This window comes from Prionailurus bengalensis, chromosome B4, assembly GCF_016509475.1.
Source record: "Prionailurus bengalensis isolate Pbe53 chromosome B4, Fcat_Pben_1.1_paternal_pri, whole genome shotgun sequence".
Taxonomy (NCBI): Eukaryota; Metazoa; Chordata; class Mammalia; order Carnivora; family Felidae; genus Prionailurus; species Prionailurus bengalensis.
This window is the reverse complement of record NC_057358.1, coordinates 26387121-26406492: the sequence shown is the minus strand read 5'-3', so window position 1 is coordinate 26406492 and position 19372 is coordinate 26387121. Positions and strand designations below refer to the sequence as shown.

General features: G+C 45.5%; 1 protein-coding gene across 1 annotated transcript; it reads right to left on the bottom strand.

The window, feature by feature from the left end:
* Window positions 1-5990: 5990 nt before the first annotated feature.
* On the bottom strand, window positions 5991-12427 carry BAMBI (BMP and activin membrane bound inhibitor). The gene is given in 4 exon segments (XM_043561677.1): window positions 5991-8011; window positions 8013-8020; window positions 8470-8757; window positions 11989-12427. Coding segments are annotated over 4 exon segments (783 nt in total). The 5' UTR covers window positions 12065-12427; the 3' UTR covers window positions 5991-7600.
* Between the last annotated feature and the right edge of the window lie 6945 nt (window positions 12428-19372).

The window sequence follows — 19372 nt, the reverse complement described above, 5'->3', positions numbered from 1 at the left end:
GAAATGACCCTTGACATTTAGCAATCCCGGATGGACAGACAATCCCCCCTCCCCCCCTCCCCCCCTTTAGACAGCCTCCAAGCAGCACCACCTCCAGGCTTTGTCAGCCTGTGAATTCGGTAGCCAGAAGCGAAGAATCCCAGGGGAAACCGAGCTCCAGCGCGATCAGTGCTGCCCCGGATTTTGCACAGAGAATAAGTACGTTTCCTCTTTCCTGCCAGTTTGCCTTTGAATGTTGACAACATTGCTGCCTTTAAAGAAATGGGGCTGCTCTTTTCCACACTTTATTCATATTTTTTTAAGGTTGGTAAGTAAGAATACATTTTTTAGATGTTTTGTATTTATTTTTGAAAGAGAGAGCGCACGCGAGCATGCAAGGGGGAGGGGCGGGGGGGCGGGCAACAAAGGATCCAAAGCCGGCTCCACGTTGCTGACAGTCCCAAGCCCAATGCAGGGCCTGAACTCAAGAACTGTGAGATCATGACCTGAGCTGAAGTCGGCCTCTCAGCGGACTGAGCCACCCAGGCACCCCATACTGGTATTTTTAACACACGCTACCGGAAGCCTGTTGACGGTTTGATCCAGCGCTCGTAGAAAATATAAATGTATGTTTATACATTATTATATAAATATAAATATAAAATACTTTTAATAAATAAAAGGCTTATGGGAAACTAGAAACAATAGTTAGGAAGTCATGATCATCCCCCCCCCCCCCACGCACACATAAACACGTTCTTTAACTTGCATTTCATTATTTAAAGTTACCTACGCAATAAGTAATTTTCCTGAGAGAACACTGATAATCAAAGAAACATATATAAAGGCTCAACTATAAAAGTACAAATGGATGCATAAGAGCCATTTGGATTTTGAAGTAAAAGGTAATCCTTTAATGAAGATGCTAGGTGTGTGGAGAGGGGTGGGTAATGTGTAACTAACCTTTGGTGTGACCTTGAATGCAGGACGCAGCAAGCTATTTGTTGCTTTTATTATAGCCTCTGGTGAGAGGTTCAGTTCCAGAGGAGAAAAAAGGATCCACCCAAGTTACCCCTGTGTGGCTGGGACAAGCAGGTTGAAGATGAAATAGCTTGCGGATTTCAGGTTCTTCACCTATTGGCCCAACAAAACTCTCAGCGGCTTTTTTTTTTTTTTAAATTTTTTTTTTTCAACGTTTATTTATTTTTGGGACAGAGAGAGACAGAGCATGAACGGGGGAGGGGCAGAGAGAGAGGGAGACACAGAGTCGGAAACAGGCTCCAGGCTCCGAGCCATCAGCCCAGAGCCCGACGCGGGGCTCAAACTCACGGACCGCGAGATCGTGACCTGGCTGAAGTCGGACGCTTAACCGACTGCGCCACCCAGGCGCCCCATCAGCGGCTTATTTTTTTTAATTCCTTGGAGAAACACCGTGTGATGACAACTTTGGGTACTTCGGAATACCAAGAATGAAAGTACAATTCTTAGCTTAATGGAGAATAAGGATATGCTTCTAGGTGAAAAGTAGTATCCTTAAATCAGCTTGGAGATGGGCACCAAGTTTAAAAGGTGGGGATGCATTTGACCTTAGCAATGCTTCATTAATTTTCAGATCCATTTCAATTGCTTCTCCTTAACTCCCTTCATGAGCAACTTGTTTTCCTTTGGACTTCCCATACAACATTGTAACTCTTTAACACAATAGTTGAGGAGTGCCTGGGTGGCTCAATGGGTTAAGCATCTGACTCTCGATTTCTGCACAGGTCATGGCTCAGGTCATGAGCTCACCATTCGTGAGTTCAAGCCCCACATCGGACTCATCACTGACAACATGGAGCTGGTTTGGGATTGTCTTCTCTCCCTCTTTCTCTACCCCTCCCCTGCTCATGTGCTCATGCGCTCATGCTCTCTCTCCCCCTCTGTCTCTCTCAAAATAAACATTTTTAAAATATTTTTAAAAATTAAACGATAGTTGAAAGAGTGGGGAAACCAAAGAGAAAGACATTTGTTTATTTACTGACAGCCTGGATTCAGATGCTCACTGCAAGACATCTCATTCTCCCTTCACTTCATTCTCTCCTTGGATCACAGCAATTTACAAAGGCTATTGGTCTCCAGCCCCTCCCCATTGGGAGTTCACAGTTTAATCCCCAAATCCGGGTGAGAAATACCCCATTTAGCGAGGCAACTGTGAGTGAAAGTCTTGGGTATCAAAATCACATCCACGAAATGTAGTAAAAAAAAAAAAGAAAGAAAGAAAAGAAATGCCTCGGCGTGGACTCCCGACACTGGAAAAGTAAGAGACTGCTTTTAGAAGTGTGGTGTTTTTCCACTGTCCTCATCAGTTCCCCAGGGAAATTCCAAGGGGAAGAGACCAGGGATAAAGAGCTTTCTGTATTTCTCTTGGTTTTAACTGCTAAAACAATTTTTGTTCCATTAGGTTTGTAATATGAGAGCTTTCACAGTGAATTTACACAACAGCCTCTGACTTTATTAATTCATCACAACGAACTTAGTCTTCACGTGTCTAAAACAAATTGCTGACTTCCCACAAATTCCAACATCTGCTTACACAGTGCCTTGAAAACTCGTTCAATGGAAAATGAGTCCAGGATTTCAAAGACTGTTCAGCTAGCATGGCACATATGTATACATGCTATATACGTACGTGTATTTATATACATATAAACAGTTATCAACTCCGCTCTTCAGGACTCTGCTCAGGTTAATCCAACATCAGTCTGATCTGCAAGATACAGGCTGCTAAACGCAATCTGAAATAGCCTCCAACAGGCCAGCTGGCTACTAGCTACACTAGATGGAAGGAATCTCCTAGAAGTCTTGAGGAATGATGGATGGATGCCTTGAGATATTGTGTAATTGCTTATCCAAAGTGTCTCCCAGGATAGCTCATCAATGCCTTTCCTGGAATCCCTTTTAATATTCATAGAATGGCGAAAGTTTGTAGAAATATGGCTGGCAGGCCTCCCCCAAAATACATACTTTGAAACTCTCCAAAGCAGATCCATTGGAAAATCGCCACTATCCTGCAAGCAGTATGCCCCTAGCTGGCTACCCCCGTCTCCGACACCTCCCCAGGTCTATCTCCAAATTTCCAGAATGGCAGACAGGTGAATTACGCCATCACACCCCAAAATGGGCTACAGCATTAGCCGACTAGCCAGGACATGTTCAGGGTCAAAAACTGTACTCCAAAGAAAGAGTTGTCAAATTTTGAAAGCGCGTTTAATTTTGTTACTTCACTGGATCTCAAATTCTGAGATCAATGGCCTGCCTTCTTAAATCAGCCGAGTGAGGACAACATTGACAGAATGAAGAGAGGGAAGAAGAGTGAGTTGGTGTCTAAAACAGTCCTTTTTTCCATTACACTTGTGACCCACAGAGTCACTGACTAAATTAATTTCATCTAGGGAAATGAACTGCATTTTTCACTAACTAGGACACCCTTCCCCACCCCACCCCCCCAAAATAGACGTTCACACAGTTCTAAAAACCTGTTGTGGAACTATTTGTATTTTGTTTGGAGCCTTTATGAGGCAAATTATAATTGATGGCGGTACTTGTTTAGCGTGTATCAATCAGACACAATCTGGTCAAGTGATTCTGGAACAGTATCTGTTGTCCACGTGACTGACTCCCTTGACTTTCTCACTGGATTAACCACCAGGAGCAGCTGAAATTCCAGCACTTCATTCTGTCAACTACCAAAAACAACAAACCAAAACAACCCCAAATAGGTACATAAAACCAAAATGTTATCAGTAGCCACCAGATTAACCCAAAAGGAAACAATTATATATCTCATTAGTAGATGAGGCTAAAAGCAATAAATTAAAAACAAATACTAAAAATGCTATATGCATTCTGCAGTTCATCTCGAGTATGCACGATCCAAAATACTACAGTCAGGTAAATAGCCACTGGAAAGGCAATAGCTCTTAAATGTTGAGGAATATTCTGTTGGGCCACTCTGGTTCACCCAAGACCCTCATGTGTATTAATAGAAATTACTATACCTCCATACAATAATCTTATAGAGATTATCGCCCCCATTTTATGGGTAACAAAACTGAGTACTCAGAGAGCTTAAGTAATTTGCCCAAGTTCACACAGCTGGTAGAGGCAATGGCAGCACTGGAACCCAGGCTGTGAGACTCCAAAGTGCACTTGACCACTACTGTCCTGTATGAGTTGGGCCTCATCGTTCCGTGTAACTTTCAGAGGCTTAACGTTATTCGGGCCGAGACAGAGAAGAGGACCAATTAGAGGTTATAAGGAAAAAAATCTGTCCTGGCCCCAAAAAGGCTAGTTCCAGACTCATGATACTAGATGTCACTGCTTTCAAGCTTTTAGCCTATAATCAACCCATATTGAAACCAGATTTACGAGCTCTTCAGAGGAGAGCTTTGTGATTTTCTAAAGCAGACATGTTTGGTATTTTAGAAGGTCAAACCCCCTATGGTGCAGTGTTTTTAATAAAATCAGTTCAGCAGAAATTAGAGACACCCCAGTCAATTTCTAGGAAGCCTCTGAACCATTCAAAATAAGGGGGAGGGGGGGAAGAACATAAAAGACAGAACCTTGTACGGATCCATTTTTTCCAAAGGGGTAGAACGTAAGGGGTGTAGGTATATAAACATCGTGGCAAATTTGGTCCCATTTGTCTCCGGTTTGGGCAAATTTCCACTTGGAAAAAATATTACTTTTGGGGGGAGTTCTGTGTCAATATTAAACAAGGGCTGTTCCTGGTCAGCCCGGCCTTGTACTGTCACCTCAGAGTAACAGTAAACATCTCTATGAGGGAAAAACCAACACACCAGTCATCACCTTTCTTACATCACCGAATCAGGTAGGTAGTTATTTCATGAAGGGCCCTTTATCTCCGCGCCTGGCAACTTCCACCCTCTCAGAGGAAAGCAAAAGGGGCACCTATATTTAGTTCTTGGTAAAAATCAAAGTTGAGAAGCCTGTAATATTTTCGTCGAAAGGCCAAGTTCTGCCCAGATCTGACTTTTAAGACTGGCGGCGAGGGCATGTGCAAATACAAGTGAATAAATATCTCATTTAGTATTTATGAATACTAACCATGAAGGGGAAAGGGCTTGTAATGAGGAAGAGACACAGGGCCAGTCTCTTATGCGGCTAGCACCTTAGCACCCGGGACATCCAGTCTGCCCACGAGGGCGGGGGGTGGGGGGCGGGGGGGGGGCACAGGGCCACCACCCCACTGAACGGGGAGGTGTCAACCGCCTCGTGAGTTTACAGAAGGAACAAGAGGCAGGTCAGCGAACACAGAACACGGAAGTGGAGACATTCGACGTTCACCTTCCACAAAATGTGATCACAGCACCAGCCGAGACCCAGGCCCTTCCTGGAGGATGGAGTTTCCTGGTTTCCAAGCGTTTCAAAATACAAGACTATTTTTTATTCTTTTTTTTTAAAGATTTCTTTCTAAGTAATCTCTACACCCGATGCCCGCAACCCCGAGATCCGGAATCGTATGCCCTACCAACTAAGCCAGCCAGGCACCCCCAACACAGGACTTGAAATCCTTCGTTGCCTTATTTAAGGAATTGCCGAGTTCCTGGTTAACTGGTACTTGGAAGAAATGAGGTGAATAGAGAATAACAGCAGGGCCAGCAGGGGAAAACTAACTACACAGAGCTAATACAAACACTGCCTACCCGGAAGAATCACCGAGCTCGTAGGATGCTGTGCATGAAAGGAGAATGGCAAAGGAGCGGGAAGTCTTCATTTTCAAGCTGCGAAGCTCCTGTAATTTGATCTGGAGCTACAAGTGCAGGTGAGGGTAGAAACCCCAACGACCGGCAACTTCAGTGAAGTCTCTTCCCTAGACAGGTGTGCATAGTTAGGCCCCACAATTCTGCGGCTCCCTCAAGAAGTGCCACTCCTAAAACTTAACCCATTTTATAAACTGTAAACCACGCATGCAAGAACCGTAATTCTCAAAAAGCACAATACGAATGCTGTCATTTATTAAAATGTGTATTTATTCCATAGCCTACTTTGTATGGGGCTGTGGTCTACCAATTATTAAATAATCTAGGTTATTGTTTTTAGACTAGTCATTGCAACTCAGATTCTTCCATGAACGTGGCTACTGCATCTGTCTTCAGGGATCCAAATTATGCTGATCATAAAATATTCCCCCAAATACTCACACACACAAAGAATCCCTTAACATGTATCAAAGACAACCCCATACTCAAATATGCAGACTATAGGTTAATTTTTAGCAGAAGTTTCAAATATACAAAAGAATCGAGGAAAAAAAAAATCCTACGTGGCAAATTCTTCTCACGTGTAAGATAACCAAGACCTATTTGGGGGAAAAATATGCAAATGGAGCATGGGTTTAAATTCAGCCTGAGAAGTGTTGCCAGACAGAAAAGTCCTACAGGAATGGAAACACAGTCTATCAGTGGCTGAAGTCAATGTCAGGGGCAGGGGGTCCCAGTGGTACTGTGTGTTCTTTAAATCTCAATTGATACTTCACTGCTGAAACCCTTTCTAAACATTGAGAGGTTAAAAAAAAAAAAAAAAAAAAAACAAGTTAGCATAACACTGTGTTGAAGGAAGGTTTGCAAACTAGGAGCATGATACAATCAAGTTTGGCTAATTTGGGGTCCACAATATTTAACGTGATTTGACACAAAGTTAACCGATAAATTAATCAACAGCAAAAGGAGCCAATGACTAACTTGAACTAGAGAAGAAGTTTCCTTTAGTGGGTTTGGTCTGGCTTTCCTTTTGCGGTTGGAGGTAGACACATTTTAAAAAGAAGCATTCCAGAGCATCTGGAGTAAGCTGAGAAATATTACCTTTGCTAAGGCAACTCCAGATACTGATCCATCATATCTGACCTGGTATAAATAAGTCTAAGATTTCTCACAGATGAAAGCTAAAAACCAGAACTGTCCTAACAAAAAACGGGGGGGGGGGGGGGGGGTGAGACACTGAACGATGGGCAGTAGACATTTGGAAATTTTCCACGCTGTGAGAAAAGTACAAATACACAAGTAAGAATGAACAAGATCTTGGTCTTGTTTCAAAACAAAAAACAAAAGTCAAGCCCAATCCTAGAGTGGAGACCTTATCAGAATCAACAACAGTAGAATCAACAACAGATCTTCGTTTGTGGAATGAACGTGTCGTTTCTTACACTTCCCACTTAGTTTGTTTTTAATTTATGACAAGACGCGGCTAAATTTCAGACAAAAAATATAGATATATTTTTTAAATCTTTACAATAAATCAGGACGTCGGAGCTGACACAGAGCACATGTCAGTTTATTTAGGTGCTCGATTCCAGCTCGCGCAGATGCAAATAACCCTGGTAACAGTGAGTGCACAGTCCTCTCTTTGCTTTTTCTAATTTTAAAGCAAAGAATACATCTGACTGCCTTCAAGTCTGTGCAAATAATCCTTCAGAAGAAATATCCAAGATTCTGTCCGCAGAGGTCGTTTGGTCTCTCCCAGATGATGACGTGAGTTTGTTTTTCTTCAGATAAAGTGCTCCTGTCCAGCAGAACTCAAGGCCTTCAAAGCGTCCGAGAACTTGGGTGCGGATGAGGCCCTGTCATACGAACTCCAGCTTCCCGTGCCCGCTGTACATGCCCCAGTGAACGAGCGAGAGGACCTTGTCATTGCTGAGGTCCGCCTGCCTCAGTTTGTCACAGGTCAGGCAGCAATTCTCGTGCCCGCTCACGGGCACCATGCATTCCAAGTCCAACTTTGCCACCTGCCCCTTTTTGGAATGGTGTCCGTGAAAGCTGTAATGCAAACGCGACAGCATCTGCTGCCGCTGGTCCTGCAGTCTCTTGTTCTCGCTTCGAAGCATCCTCAAGGCTAACATGATAAGCAACACTAAAATCAGGCCGCCGGCGATGGGAACAGCGATCACCGCTGCCCGGAACCACAACTCTTTGGAAGAGGTCAGCTCCTGCACTTTGGTGATGAGGTTCCTGCTCCCGTCGTGCCGATACCGGTTTTCCTGGTCCTGAGGGAGTACAAGGAACGAGGAGACTGTGTTAACCCCTCCTGTGGACTGGACACTTACGATCATCTATCCGTCTGGCACGACGCACCCCATCTAAAAGAAGCTTACAGTGACCTCGGCAACTTTCAGAAAATGAATGTTGCAAACACGATGCCCAGAGGCTTACAAAAAACAGGTGTTTAGAGACTGTCGTTACTGAAGAGCAATGGTCTTCTGAGGTCTTGAACGTGTAGCAAAACCAGGCAAAGCCTATCATGTAGACAGACATCTAATGCTCAGGCAGACATAAAAGCGACTCAACAGAGATGCATCTTTGCACCCAGCCATGCCTCTCCCTCCGGTGTCTCTAATTACATTCACAGCAAAATCAACAGCAGGCACACCAAGTCGCGGCTGCCACAAGCCAGTAGATCAGGCAAGCGTTCTGGTTAGAAAGGGCTTCCACCTACCTGAGGCCTCCCCCTTGGGAGGAGCCAGGACATCCTGCAGCCCTCTGTAATTGCACATATCTTCATGACAGCATCCCAGCGTGGGCATGGTGGTGCCAGAGTGGTTCCGTGCCTGTTTGGCTTGGCAGACGTCCGCTGTGCTCGCAAGAGAGTCCAGGCAGCCATGGGTGAGCGGGGAATTTGTGTTCTGGGGATTGAGAAGTCTCGAGAAGCAGGCGCTCAGCTCAGATTTACACATATAGCCAGTGGCCACGCAGTGGGCAGCATCACAATAGCATCTGATTTCACCTGAAAACAACGAGAAATTACGTCACACTCCTCCAGGGGGCAGATAATGCATCCCCCTAAGCAACTGCTAAATCGCCAAGATCAAAGGCACTAACTTTTAGAATATTCAGCTGAGCGCCTACAATGGCAGTCCCCGGTAGACTGGAAAAGCCCTAGGTGCTTAAGTTTCAATCCAGTTCAATGTAATTTTAGAAATGTATTAATCCCAATCGCAGAGTATCAGAGTTCAGCCACGTCTGATGCGTTAGCAAGGAATTAAAAATACTACTGTTGGTTTTGAAGGCAAACAATCATCACGATAATTTCTACCGTAAGGTAAATTACACTGTTTATTCATCTTAATCCTACGTGACCATACAACATAAAAATGCTAGGCTTTTTGATTTTGTCAGTATAAATATTTGATCGGAACTACTGAATTGTTTACTACCTTAAAGGGCTGTGCCAAGATTTAAGAGCTTTAGCTAACACCTTATAAAGTTATTAACTAGAAACACAACAATCTAGAAATTGCTCCGGTCAGGAGGTTTTAAAACTATGAAACTGGGCAGCTATTTGCAACCTCTCTAGAAAAGGCAAACTTTGCCTATAAAGATCTTTTCATGCAGAGGAGCTTTTAGTCAGTATATTGTAAAACAGGAACTAGGCAGTTTACAATTAGTGGTTTGCTTGCCAAAGTCAATTTCTTTCAGCCCAAATGGAAAGTCATAAAACTGGGGGCGGAGGGGGGGGAGAGCGGGAGGAGGGGTGGCGGGTATTAAAAAAAAAAAAAAAGGCAAAGCTAACTTCTCCGCCCCTTAACTCCCCAGTTTTACATGTAATTCAACATGGGATCTAAAAGGGGAAACGTTGAAACTGAAAATCCTCCCCTGGTTGAATGAAAAATCCTTAAGGAAACCTCAAATTTTTCTCCAGGAAGTGATTAAAAGTTTCCTTTATAAAACTTATTTGGGGAGTTGCAAGTCACTAGTAACATTTTGCTGCATGCGCGCCCTGAGGCTTTTAGCATCAATTTCTAGTTGAAATAATCTGGGTCTCCGAGCTATCCCTACTACCATATCTGACAGTGGACTCAGGTCACTGTCGTATGCCACAACTAAAGCTCTAGAACGGAACTTAGGCACACTACCCCTTCCCGGCTTCCCAATCTGAAGTTCTGTCTAGTTACTGAAACCTGTGCTCTGAAATTAAACACCAGGGACTGTGGCTTTATAGACCTCTTCCTACCCTCTCCTTTCTTCCTCCTCCTCTCCCTGAATGTGAATGCCTGAGTAAGGTGTCTCATTTAATTATCTGTCCAGATTCCAGGCCACCGTATGGTGTGCTCAGTTTTCACCAGAGGCTGCTAATGCTTCGGTTCTTAAAAAAAAACAAAACAACAAAAAAACAAAACCTGCCAGCTAAACACAGATCTTTGGCAATGGGGAGTTTTTAACCGTCCAAAGCTGGAGGTCTTTCTCCTATCCTAAATCTGCGCTCCCTGTCCCGGGTCTGGGCCCAAGTCCCTTACCCGGGGAAGACCTTGGGGCTGGAACCTTGCTTTGGCTGGGTTTTTGTCTCCTCTTTCTAATCCTGATGTTTTGCATAAAGGTCACCACTCCTAGGTGGGGAGGACTACATATCCCTCGTCTAACAAATTCCATGTATAGATTTAAAGTAGAAATAAAACAGATGAAAAGTCCATTCTGATCCTAGTCACCTCACTCCTAGCACAGAAAAAGAAAAAAAAAAAGTTAAATGTTTATGAGAGCCTATTTAAAATGCTATATTTGCCATGACCTAAAACAGTCTAATAAAATTTTGACAGGTAACTACGAAAGTTCTAACAACTTTTTTTTTTTAATTGGAGCCACATTTGAACAAGTTGAATGGACTTTTGTATTACTGTATTAAAACTATATTTCTGTCGTTTCATAAAGTTTCTTCCTGTGGCATGCGAAAGGCCCAAAAAGGGGACTGGTATTTGAAAACAGTGAACAATGCTCTTCTGTTTCCCCCCCCCCTTTCTTGTTACTGTATGTAGTGATTACACAAAAATGTCTGCTTTAGTCAAGATGGCTACAGGAGAGACTGCTGGCTTCTTTTAAAGCTTTTGAAGTCCGCAGCAGTCAGAAATCTCTGATCCCCTAATTATATCATTATCAGGCACATAGTTTCGGTATCTGTGACTTCATGTCAGCCTCAGTCCCTCCCTGTTCTGCCGGCCTTTGATAGGGCCAGGAGGCTCCCCTCTGCAGGCTACCAGGGCTGTTATTTAGGGTTAATTACACCCTTCCTTCCAAAATAAATAAATACTGTAGCACATCATCCTTGCTGGGCTAGCTTATCCTTTAACCTCATGCCTGCTACATGGCAATTAGAGAAAGGGGGTGGTGCAAAAGCGAAATAACGCTTCCCAGTTAAAAAAAAAATTATCTGTTCACACAACAGTAGGTAGAGTTCATGGAGTTGGGGGGGGGGGGGGGCGGTGAGGGGAGGGTAACGTTGAAATCTAGGAGTTCTGGTTATTTCGACCTGAAAGGCGAAAGCCTGCAGGGGGAAATAAAGACCCTGACCTGTGCCTCTTTTTCTTTCTTTTCTTTTCCTTTTTCTTTCTTTCTTTTTTTGGTAGTGTGTAAAATACGAGGTGAGCGGTAAGTGGGACCGCTGACAGAGCCTACTCGTCCCAGCCACCGCGAAGCCACACGGCACACACTCCTGCACAGAGACACACACTTCGAGCACCTACTCTCGCACGGGGAGTCACGCACACTCGCTGGCTCACAAAGACACACACACAAAGCCACAGTGGCGGACAGGGCCGCACGTGGAGACGTGCGGGGACACCCCCACACTCCAGCGCGGTGCCGCCCGGCCACCCCCGCCCGCGGGGTGCGCAGGGAGGCGGCGGCCCAGCGCACTCCACCGCCCCGTTCCCCGGCTGCAGACGTTCAGAAGTTCGCTACGGACGGACTTCCAAAAACATTGTGACAAGCACTTGCCCTGAGGTCTGACTCCACCTCCACGCGCCGCGCCCGGGACACCCGAGGGGGCGGCCGCGAAGCCACCGCCGCGACTTCTAAGAACAGGCAACTTGTCGCGACCTGCGGGCTCCAGCGCGGGAGGAAACCTCGCCCGCCGCTAACAAAGCCTTGGCAGCCGCCTTCAAAGGCCCGCGGCGGCGGCCGCCCGGGACCCCCGCGCGCCCCTCCCAGGGGAGCCCGCGCCCCGGGCCGGCCGGCGGGCACCCACCTTTGGTGAGCAGCACGGCCATGGCGCAGAGTTCGAGCTGCAGCCAGATGAAGATGTAGCTGGAATGGCGATCCATTGACGCCCCCCACGGCCGCGGCGCCCCCGCCGGCTCCCGGAGCCGCGGCGCAACTGCAGCCTACGACTCCCGGAGCGCGCAGTGCATGGGTGCTGCCCGGGGCGGCGGGCGCCGTCAGCGACAGGGCGAGGGGCCCGGCCGCGGCCGGAGCATGGAGCGCGGCTGGAGGGGGCGCGGAGGAGCCCAGACGACTTTCGCGACCCGACCCCGCAGCCAGCGGCTCCTCCGCTCCGCTCGGCGCTGCAGTCCCGCGTGAGCTACCGGCCTCGATCCGCGTTGGCGGGGCACTCCGCGAGGGGAGAAGCTCCCCGAGCGCACGCAGAGACAGCCAGCCGCGAGCTCCAGCCTGCGCCCGCCTCAGCCGGCCCGGATCCGCGCCGTAAATAGCGCCCCGCGCCGGGAGCCGGGCAGACACCGCCCCGCCCCCGGCCCCGCCCCCGGCCCCGCCCCGGCAGCGCCAGCGCCGTCCGATTGGCCGCCAGGCTCCAGTCAATCATCCCTGCGGCCAGGAGGCGGGCCCAGAGGGGGGCCAGGAGGGACCTGCCCCGCGGCTCCTGGCGGCGCCGGCGTCTGGGGCCGCGGGCTGGGAGGCTGCCGTCTCCCGCGCTCCCTCTCGCGGATGCCTGCGCGTCCGTGACCTTCTGGAGGCGCGGGGTCGATCCCGGCCTCCGGGTCTGTCTCTGGCACTCGACACCGAGACCCTCACAACTCAGCCTTGGTCCGGCTTCTTTTTTGTTGCCCTCGAAACGCGCGAGAGACCGCGCGGCCGCCTGCGAAAGCCCTCCCGGGCCACGCTGCGCGCTTTAGGAACCCCAAGGACAAGTGGCGGTCCCCCGGCGTGCGCCGACGGCCAAGGCGCCCCTGCCCAACCCTCCTGGCTTGCGTGTGGCCAAGGAGGGGGTTCCGTCGGGAGCCCGGAAGGGGGGCGGCGGGCGCTAGGGTCTGCTTTCTGCCTTCCCCCAGCCGCCCTCCCTCTCAGCGCATCCGCCTCGAGCCGCCTGCCCTGTGATCAATAAAGCCCAGACAGACAGACTGTTGATCAGTGGGAGCCGCTAAGTTCTCCTGGGTAGACAGGGGACGAGTAGCCGGCTAGAGACACTTAACGAAAATTAGCAAATCCAAAAGCACCCGGCGCCAGCGAGACGACACTGGCCGAGACTGACACTCAATTAACCACCCCCCAAACAATCGCAGGCAAACACACCGGCTGACTCTGATCAATATCAGTCCCGCAGTGATCTCCTTTCTGAGATACTAATTCATTTATTAGGACTTGCAGGGCTGTCGGCTCCAACGTACCCAAAGGCGTTCCTGGAGGTTGTGCTGTTTTTTTGTTTGTTTGGTTTGTTTTTGTTGGTTTGTTTTGTTTTGGTTTGGTTTTTAGGAGGTGAAATTCAACTTAAAACTCTTGATCCGAGGGAATGCTCTTGTATCCCTTCCTCCCATAACCTGAGATTAACAAGTCAACCATTTGCGAAATTTCCTTTTAGGATCAGCCAACATTTCCCTACCTGATAAAAATGTCAAGGCAGGGGGGGGAGGGGGAGAAGGAAAAAAGCATTTAATTCTAAGGTGGGAAGTGTAAAGTCAAACCCTTTAGGACTATTGTACAGAAATGACCTTTAAGACTAAGAAAAAAATGTACATGTCTGGAGGACCGAAAATCAAGGTGAACCTTGTAAATTAAACTTATTGAAAGTTCACAGAGGATACAGGATACAGTTAATGAAATTGCCATTAAAAAATGTTTATATGCAGAAAAAATAAAATAATTTCATAAGTTGATGCACTGTCCATTACTTCACTAGATCAAAATTGCATCTAAAAAGATGGGAGAAGTTTTAGGGGAAATTACCCTGGCTGGAGCACCAGGTAACCTGCAGGCATTTCTCAAATGGTGGGTTGACCCTTGCTCCTGAGGAGGAGTCTGATTAGAACTTCCTGACATCTGCTTCTTTGACAAGTTAACAGTTCTAAGGGGTTCAAGAGACAGTACTTTCATGTAAGGACACACTCTTTTTTAACTCTAGAAGAGTCCATCATTAGCTAAAAGGAAGCTTTTAGAGTATATTCATCCAACTATCTTGAAGCGCCCACTATAGGCCAGGCACAGTGTTTGGGGTTATAAAGATGTCAGAACCTAAACAGTAAATCACTAACAATGGAGTGGGGCGATGATAGAGATTTATGTGCACAATGTTATGCTGCATAAAGAAAGAAGAGATAACTAGACAGGAAGGTAAAGAAGTCCACGAGGTCTGTTGTAAGCAGTGACATCAGGCATGACTCCTAAAGAACAAAGAGAGTTGCAAGGAGACCATTACAAGCATAGAGGACCATGGGAACTTAGGCATGAAATTTATTGATTGCATTGGGGGATATAGGTGGTAAGTAGGGGATAGGGAGTTGGGACTGCGAGCAATTCTTTGTTGTTGGAGCATAAAATGTGAAGCAAGGAGTGGGCAGAGATGCACCAGGAAATAACTAGATTTACCTGTAATGCAAATAAATACTCGTTTAATGGAAGGCAGTCTGGGGGATGTGTTGATGAAAGTTCTATTGTAGTGAACACATTCTGAGTGCCTTTCAAAGAATATCCGATTTCTCTGTAGTGGGCATTGGCAGCCAGACCAGGGGCCTCTGTCCCTCTAGCCATAGGTAGTCACATGATCCCAGTTGGGCCAATTAAGTTTTCTCTCCTCCATCTTTGGCCAGAGATGCTGGTCAATCTGTAGAGGCCAATTCACAGGAGACATACAAATTCCGAATCCACCTGTGTGCAAAGAAAGAGAAAAATGACAAAGATGTAAGTCCAAATGGATTCACAGTCACACGGTGTCACTTCGGGTCCTTAGGTTCCATATTAAGGTTAACTCAGGCACTTTGGTAAGTCCCCTTCCCCCCCTTTTTAAAAAATATTATTTATTTTTGAGGGAGAGAGAGAGACAGAGTGAGGTGGGGGAGGGGCAGAGAGAGAGGGAGACACAGAATCCGAAGCAGGCTCCAGGCTCTAAACTATCAGCACAGAGCTCGACAAGGGGCTTAAACCCACAAGCAGTGAGATCATCACCGGAGCTGAAGTCAGATGCCTAACTGACTGAGCCACCCAGGTGCCCCTGTAAGTTCCCCTTTTTACTTAAGGTTCTTTTACTTTCAACCCAAAGGGTGTGAACTATGGTACTTGTATTTTATTGAATTCATTGTGACTTTCATCATGCCAGGATATCTACTTTTTTTGTTTCAAACACAGAGTAAGAATGTATGATCCATTCTTCAGACAATGATTTCAGCTCTTTTGTTTTTATTATTAGTTTCATGGGCAGGCTTTTTAAATGGCCAGAAATTAGTTTTAAGAAAAACAAGTCTGCGCTTTATCTAATGGTTTTGGAGCAGACATGGGCTTTTCAACGAAGTGAACAAGAGTGTTTGAATCAACGTGGAAAGTAAAAATTATTTTATGGATAATATGTCAATTATAAGGCCATATTCATAGTTGAGAGAATAGGTAACAATTTTAATTCAGTTGAAGACTCAAGCCAATTGCTTCTTTATAGAATTTTACTTGCGTCTTATGAATAATTCAGTTATTACTTTCCTACACATAGGTCGGTAAGGAGAAGAGAAAATAGTCAAAGCTAATGTCTTTTGGAAATTTAAATTAAGAAATGAACTCAGTGACCAAAATTCTTTTCAGTCTTTTGAAGGGAATTACGAAAATATAAGCTGGAATCAGCTATGCATGCCTAAGAACAGAAAGCTGATTCTAGACCTAACAACAATATTAAAAGTCATAATAGCTTACTATTATTACCTTCAAAGAGTGTTCTCGATACGTTTTATCCACAGACATATGGATATGTATTAGGTACATTATATATATTATATATAAGTATATAATCACAACGTGCCGCTATGGCACATTTGTATGGTAGTTCTACACCACAGAATAACTTTCTAAATTTCATTTTTTCTATAAAGAGTAAAAAGAAAAAAAAGGGGTGGTGTATGTTCAACCCGTTTTGTTAACACAGCTATAAATACTAGTCTCTGCTTACTCAAATAACGCCATTGTTTTCCAAGGTTATATGTGATCCCCATTTTCAGTAATGACTCTCTCTTCACAATGCAGATGAAAAATAACTCTTGGTACATTTTGTTCGGAGAGAAACCGTTGTGTTCATGTCCCTGGCTAGCATACAAACAACTCTTACAGTCTAGGGATAGACTCTAACATTTCTTCTACCAACTAACAATCCACAGAGGTTAGATAACACTTCGAATTCCCAGTAGCAGCTTTTTAAAAAAGTCATTTGTTCTCAGTAGAAGTTAGGAGTTCAGAACTCAAGTTTACTTTCATTGGAATGGAGTCAAAGGTGAGTGATTAGCCCAGCCTACAGGAATGGCGGTCTAGTGAAGTGTTTTTGTTTTCGTTTTTTTGCTTTTTTTCCCCCTTTTTTCCGAAATGAACTGACTGCAGAGTCCAGGAAGTAGTGTGATAGAAAAAAGACTAGGGGCGCCTGGGTGGCGCAGTCGGTTAAGCGTCCGACTTCAGCCAGGTCACGATCTTGCGGTCCGTGAGTTCGAGCCCCGCGTCAGGCTCTGGGCTGATGGCTCGGATCCTGGAGCCTGTTTCCAATTCTGTGTCTCCCTCTCTCTCTGCCCCTCCCCCGTTCATGCTCTGTCTCTCTCTGTTCCTAAAATAAAAACGTTGAAAAAAAAATATTAAAAAAAAAAAAAAAAAAGACTTAAGGCCACATTCTGAAATGCCCATCTTCCTGCAAGCTAGCAAAAACACTATGGGGTCTTACAAATAAACCTTGTAGTGTCTGTGGAGTTAAGGTTTTCTTAAGAATTTTTTTTATTTATTTATTTATTTATTTATTTATTTATTTATTTATTTATATTTTAGAGAGACTGTGTGAGCAGGGGAGAGGGGCAAAGGGAAAGACAATCTTTTTTTTTTTATTTATTTTTTAATGTTTATCTTTGAGAGAGAGAGAGAGAGACAGTGTGAGCAGTGGAAGGACAGAGAGAGAGGGAGACACAGAATCTGAAGCAGGCTCAAACACAGCGTCTGACACTGGGCTCAAACCCACCAACTGCAAGATCATGACCTGAGCTGAAGTCAGATGCTTAACCCACTGAGCCACCCAGGCACCCCAAGAGCGAGAGAATCATAAGCAGTGCAGAGCCCTAGGCAAAGCTTGATCCCACGACCCCGGGATCATGACCTGAGCCAAAATCAAGAGTCAGATCCTCAACCGACTGAGTCCCCCAGGTGCCCCAGTTTTCTTAAGAATTGTGAAAGCAACAATGTTTAGAATACAGTAAGAAATATCCCTGGTTAAAGAACATTACCTTATGAAGTTAACCATGAGTATCATTTATAATCCAATAGCATCAAATACATTCTGTATGATCCTTGACCATAAGCCATAGCCTTTGTTCTATTCATTTATGTTAATGTAATTAAGCCAGTAAAACTTTTAGAAATTATTCAATAGCCTGCCAGTTTTGGCTACCTGATGTCAAATAACCAGGTTTTTCCCCCACTTTGGTTCTTATAACTAAAATGGTAAGTCAGTCCTTTAAAACAGAGAAATTACCAGGGCACCTGGGTGGCTCAGTTGGTTAAGCATCTGACTTCAGCTCAGTTCATGATCTCAGGGTTCATGAGTTTGAGCCCTGTATCAGGCTCTACCCTGATAGCTCAGGGCCTGGAGCCTGCTTTGGATTCTGTCTCCCTCTCTCTCTGCCCCACCCCTGTTTGTGCTCTGTCTCTCTCTGTCTCTCAAAAATGAATAAATGTTAAAAAAAATTTTTTTAAACAGAAATTACCTTAAACAAATTGCTACTTAATTGGAGGAACATTCTTGACCCTGAATGCTGTTCAGTAATGCAGTGAACAGTATTGTTGAGTTCTATCTCCTTAACTGACAGTACTTTGCTTACGTTCTTTTGGATTTTTTTTTTAAAATTTTTTTTTCAACGTTTATTTATTTTTGGGACAGAGAGAGACAGAGCATGAACGGGGGAGGGGCAGAGAGAGAGGGAGACACAGAATCGGAAACAGGCTCCAGGCTCTGAGCCATCAGCCCAGAGCCTGACGCGGGGCTCGAACTCACGGACCGCGAGATCGTGACCTGGCTGAAGTCGGACGCTTAACCAACTGCGCCACCCAGGCGCCCCTGGATTTTTTTTTTTTTTAATGTTCACATTCAGGGGCACCTGGGTGGCTCAGTCGGTTAAGTGTCTGACTTCGGCTCAGGTCATGATCTTGCCGTTGGTGAGTTCAAGCCCTGCATCAGGCTCTATGCTGATCTCAGAGCCTGGAGCCTGCTTCAAATTCTGCGTCTCCCTCTCTCTCTGCCCCTCCCCTGCTCGCATTCTCTCTCTCTCTCTCTCTCTCTCTCTCTCTCTCTCTCTCAAAACTAAATAAACATTAAAAACAATTTTTTTAAACATTCACATTCAAACCTGAATTCAGCTTTGATATTTTCATTAGACAGCCAACCATTTAGACTTTTGCTTGAACAGAATTCTTGTCCTCCCTGATATTCAGGGAAGAACTTATAATGCATTCACCCCCATATCCAATAATCTTCCTTTGTTCCACCTGGCCACCTAACAAACAAGTTCCGATTCTGCTGTGAATTTGTTTAAATGCAAATAACTCTCCACTGTCCCATTCCTAGTTTCAAGTCGCCTACCTATATATTTAGCCAGGCATCTCAAAGACATCATTTGAAATATGCACATTTAGAGTACACTGTTCAGTCAGACTTGTTTAATGAAAAGAAAGAGAGACCTACTTAAGATTAGTTGATTCAGGAGGGGTTTCTTGTGCAGATACAATAGGCTTATTGTAGGGATACAGCTAATTGGTAATTGATAAGCATTACTTATCTTGCTGGGAAGCCAGTGTCCATGGAATGGGAAATGAGAAGATTTGGGTCTCATTTTCTCAGGGTTGTCTCTTCCCACCTCTCTAATGGCGAGCCAGCATCCTTTCGTTAGCTCTAGTTTTTACTCTCTCGTAACCTCTGCTTGCGTGGTTTCCCCCGCCCCAGTCATAAGCATCCCTTACACAGATGCAATGCTCCTTCTGTCCCTGTGGCACACGACCTCTACCCTCTGGCTTCTGGATTTCCAGCTCCTAAGTGAATCTGACATGCAAGTTACACAGGCTGCTATTCAGCTTACGGAGAGACCAAAATGTGCACTTTGCAGTCTGTTCAGCTAGGGTAGCGCTCCTGGCTGATATAAAATGTGTCTGCTGCCCCTCATCAAGGTTGTGGGCCAGGAAGA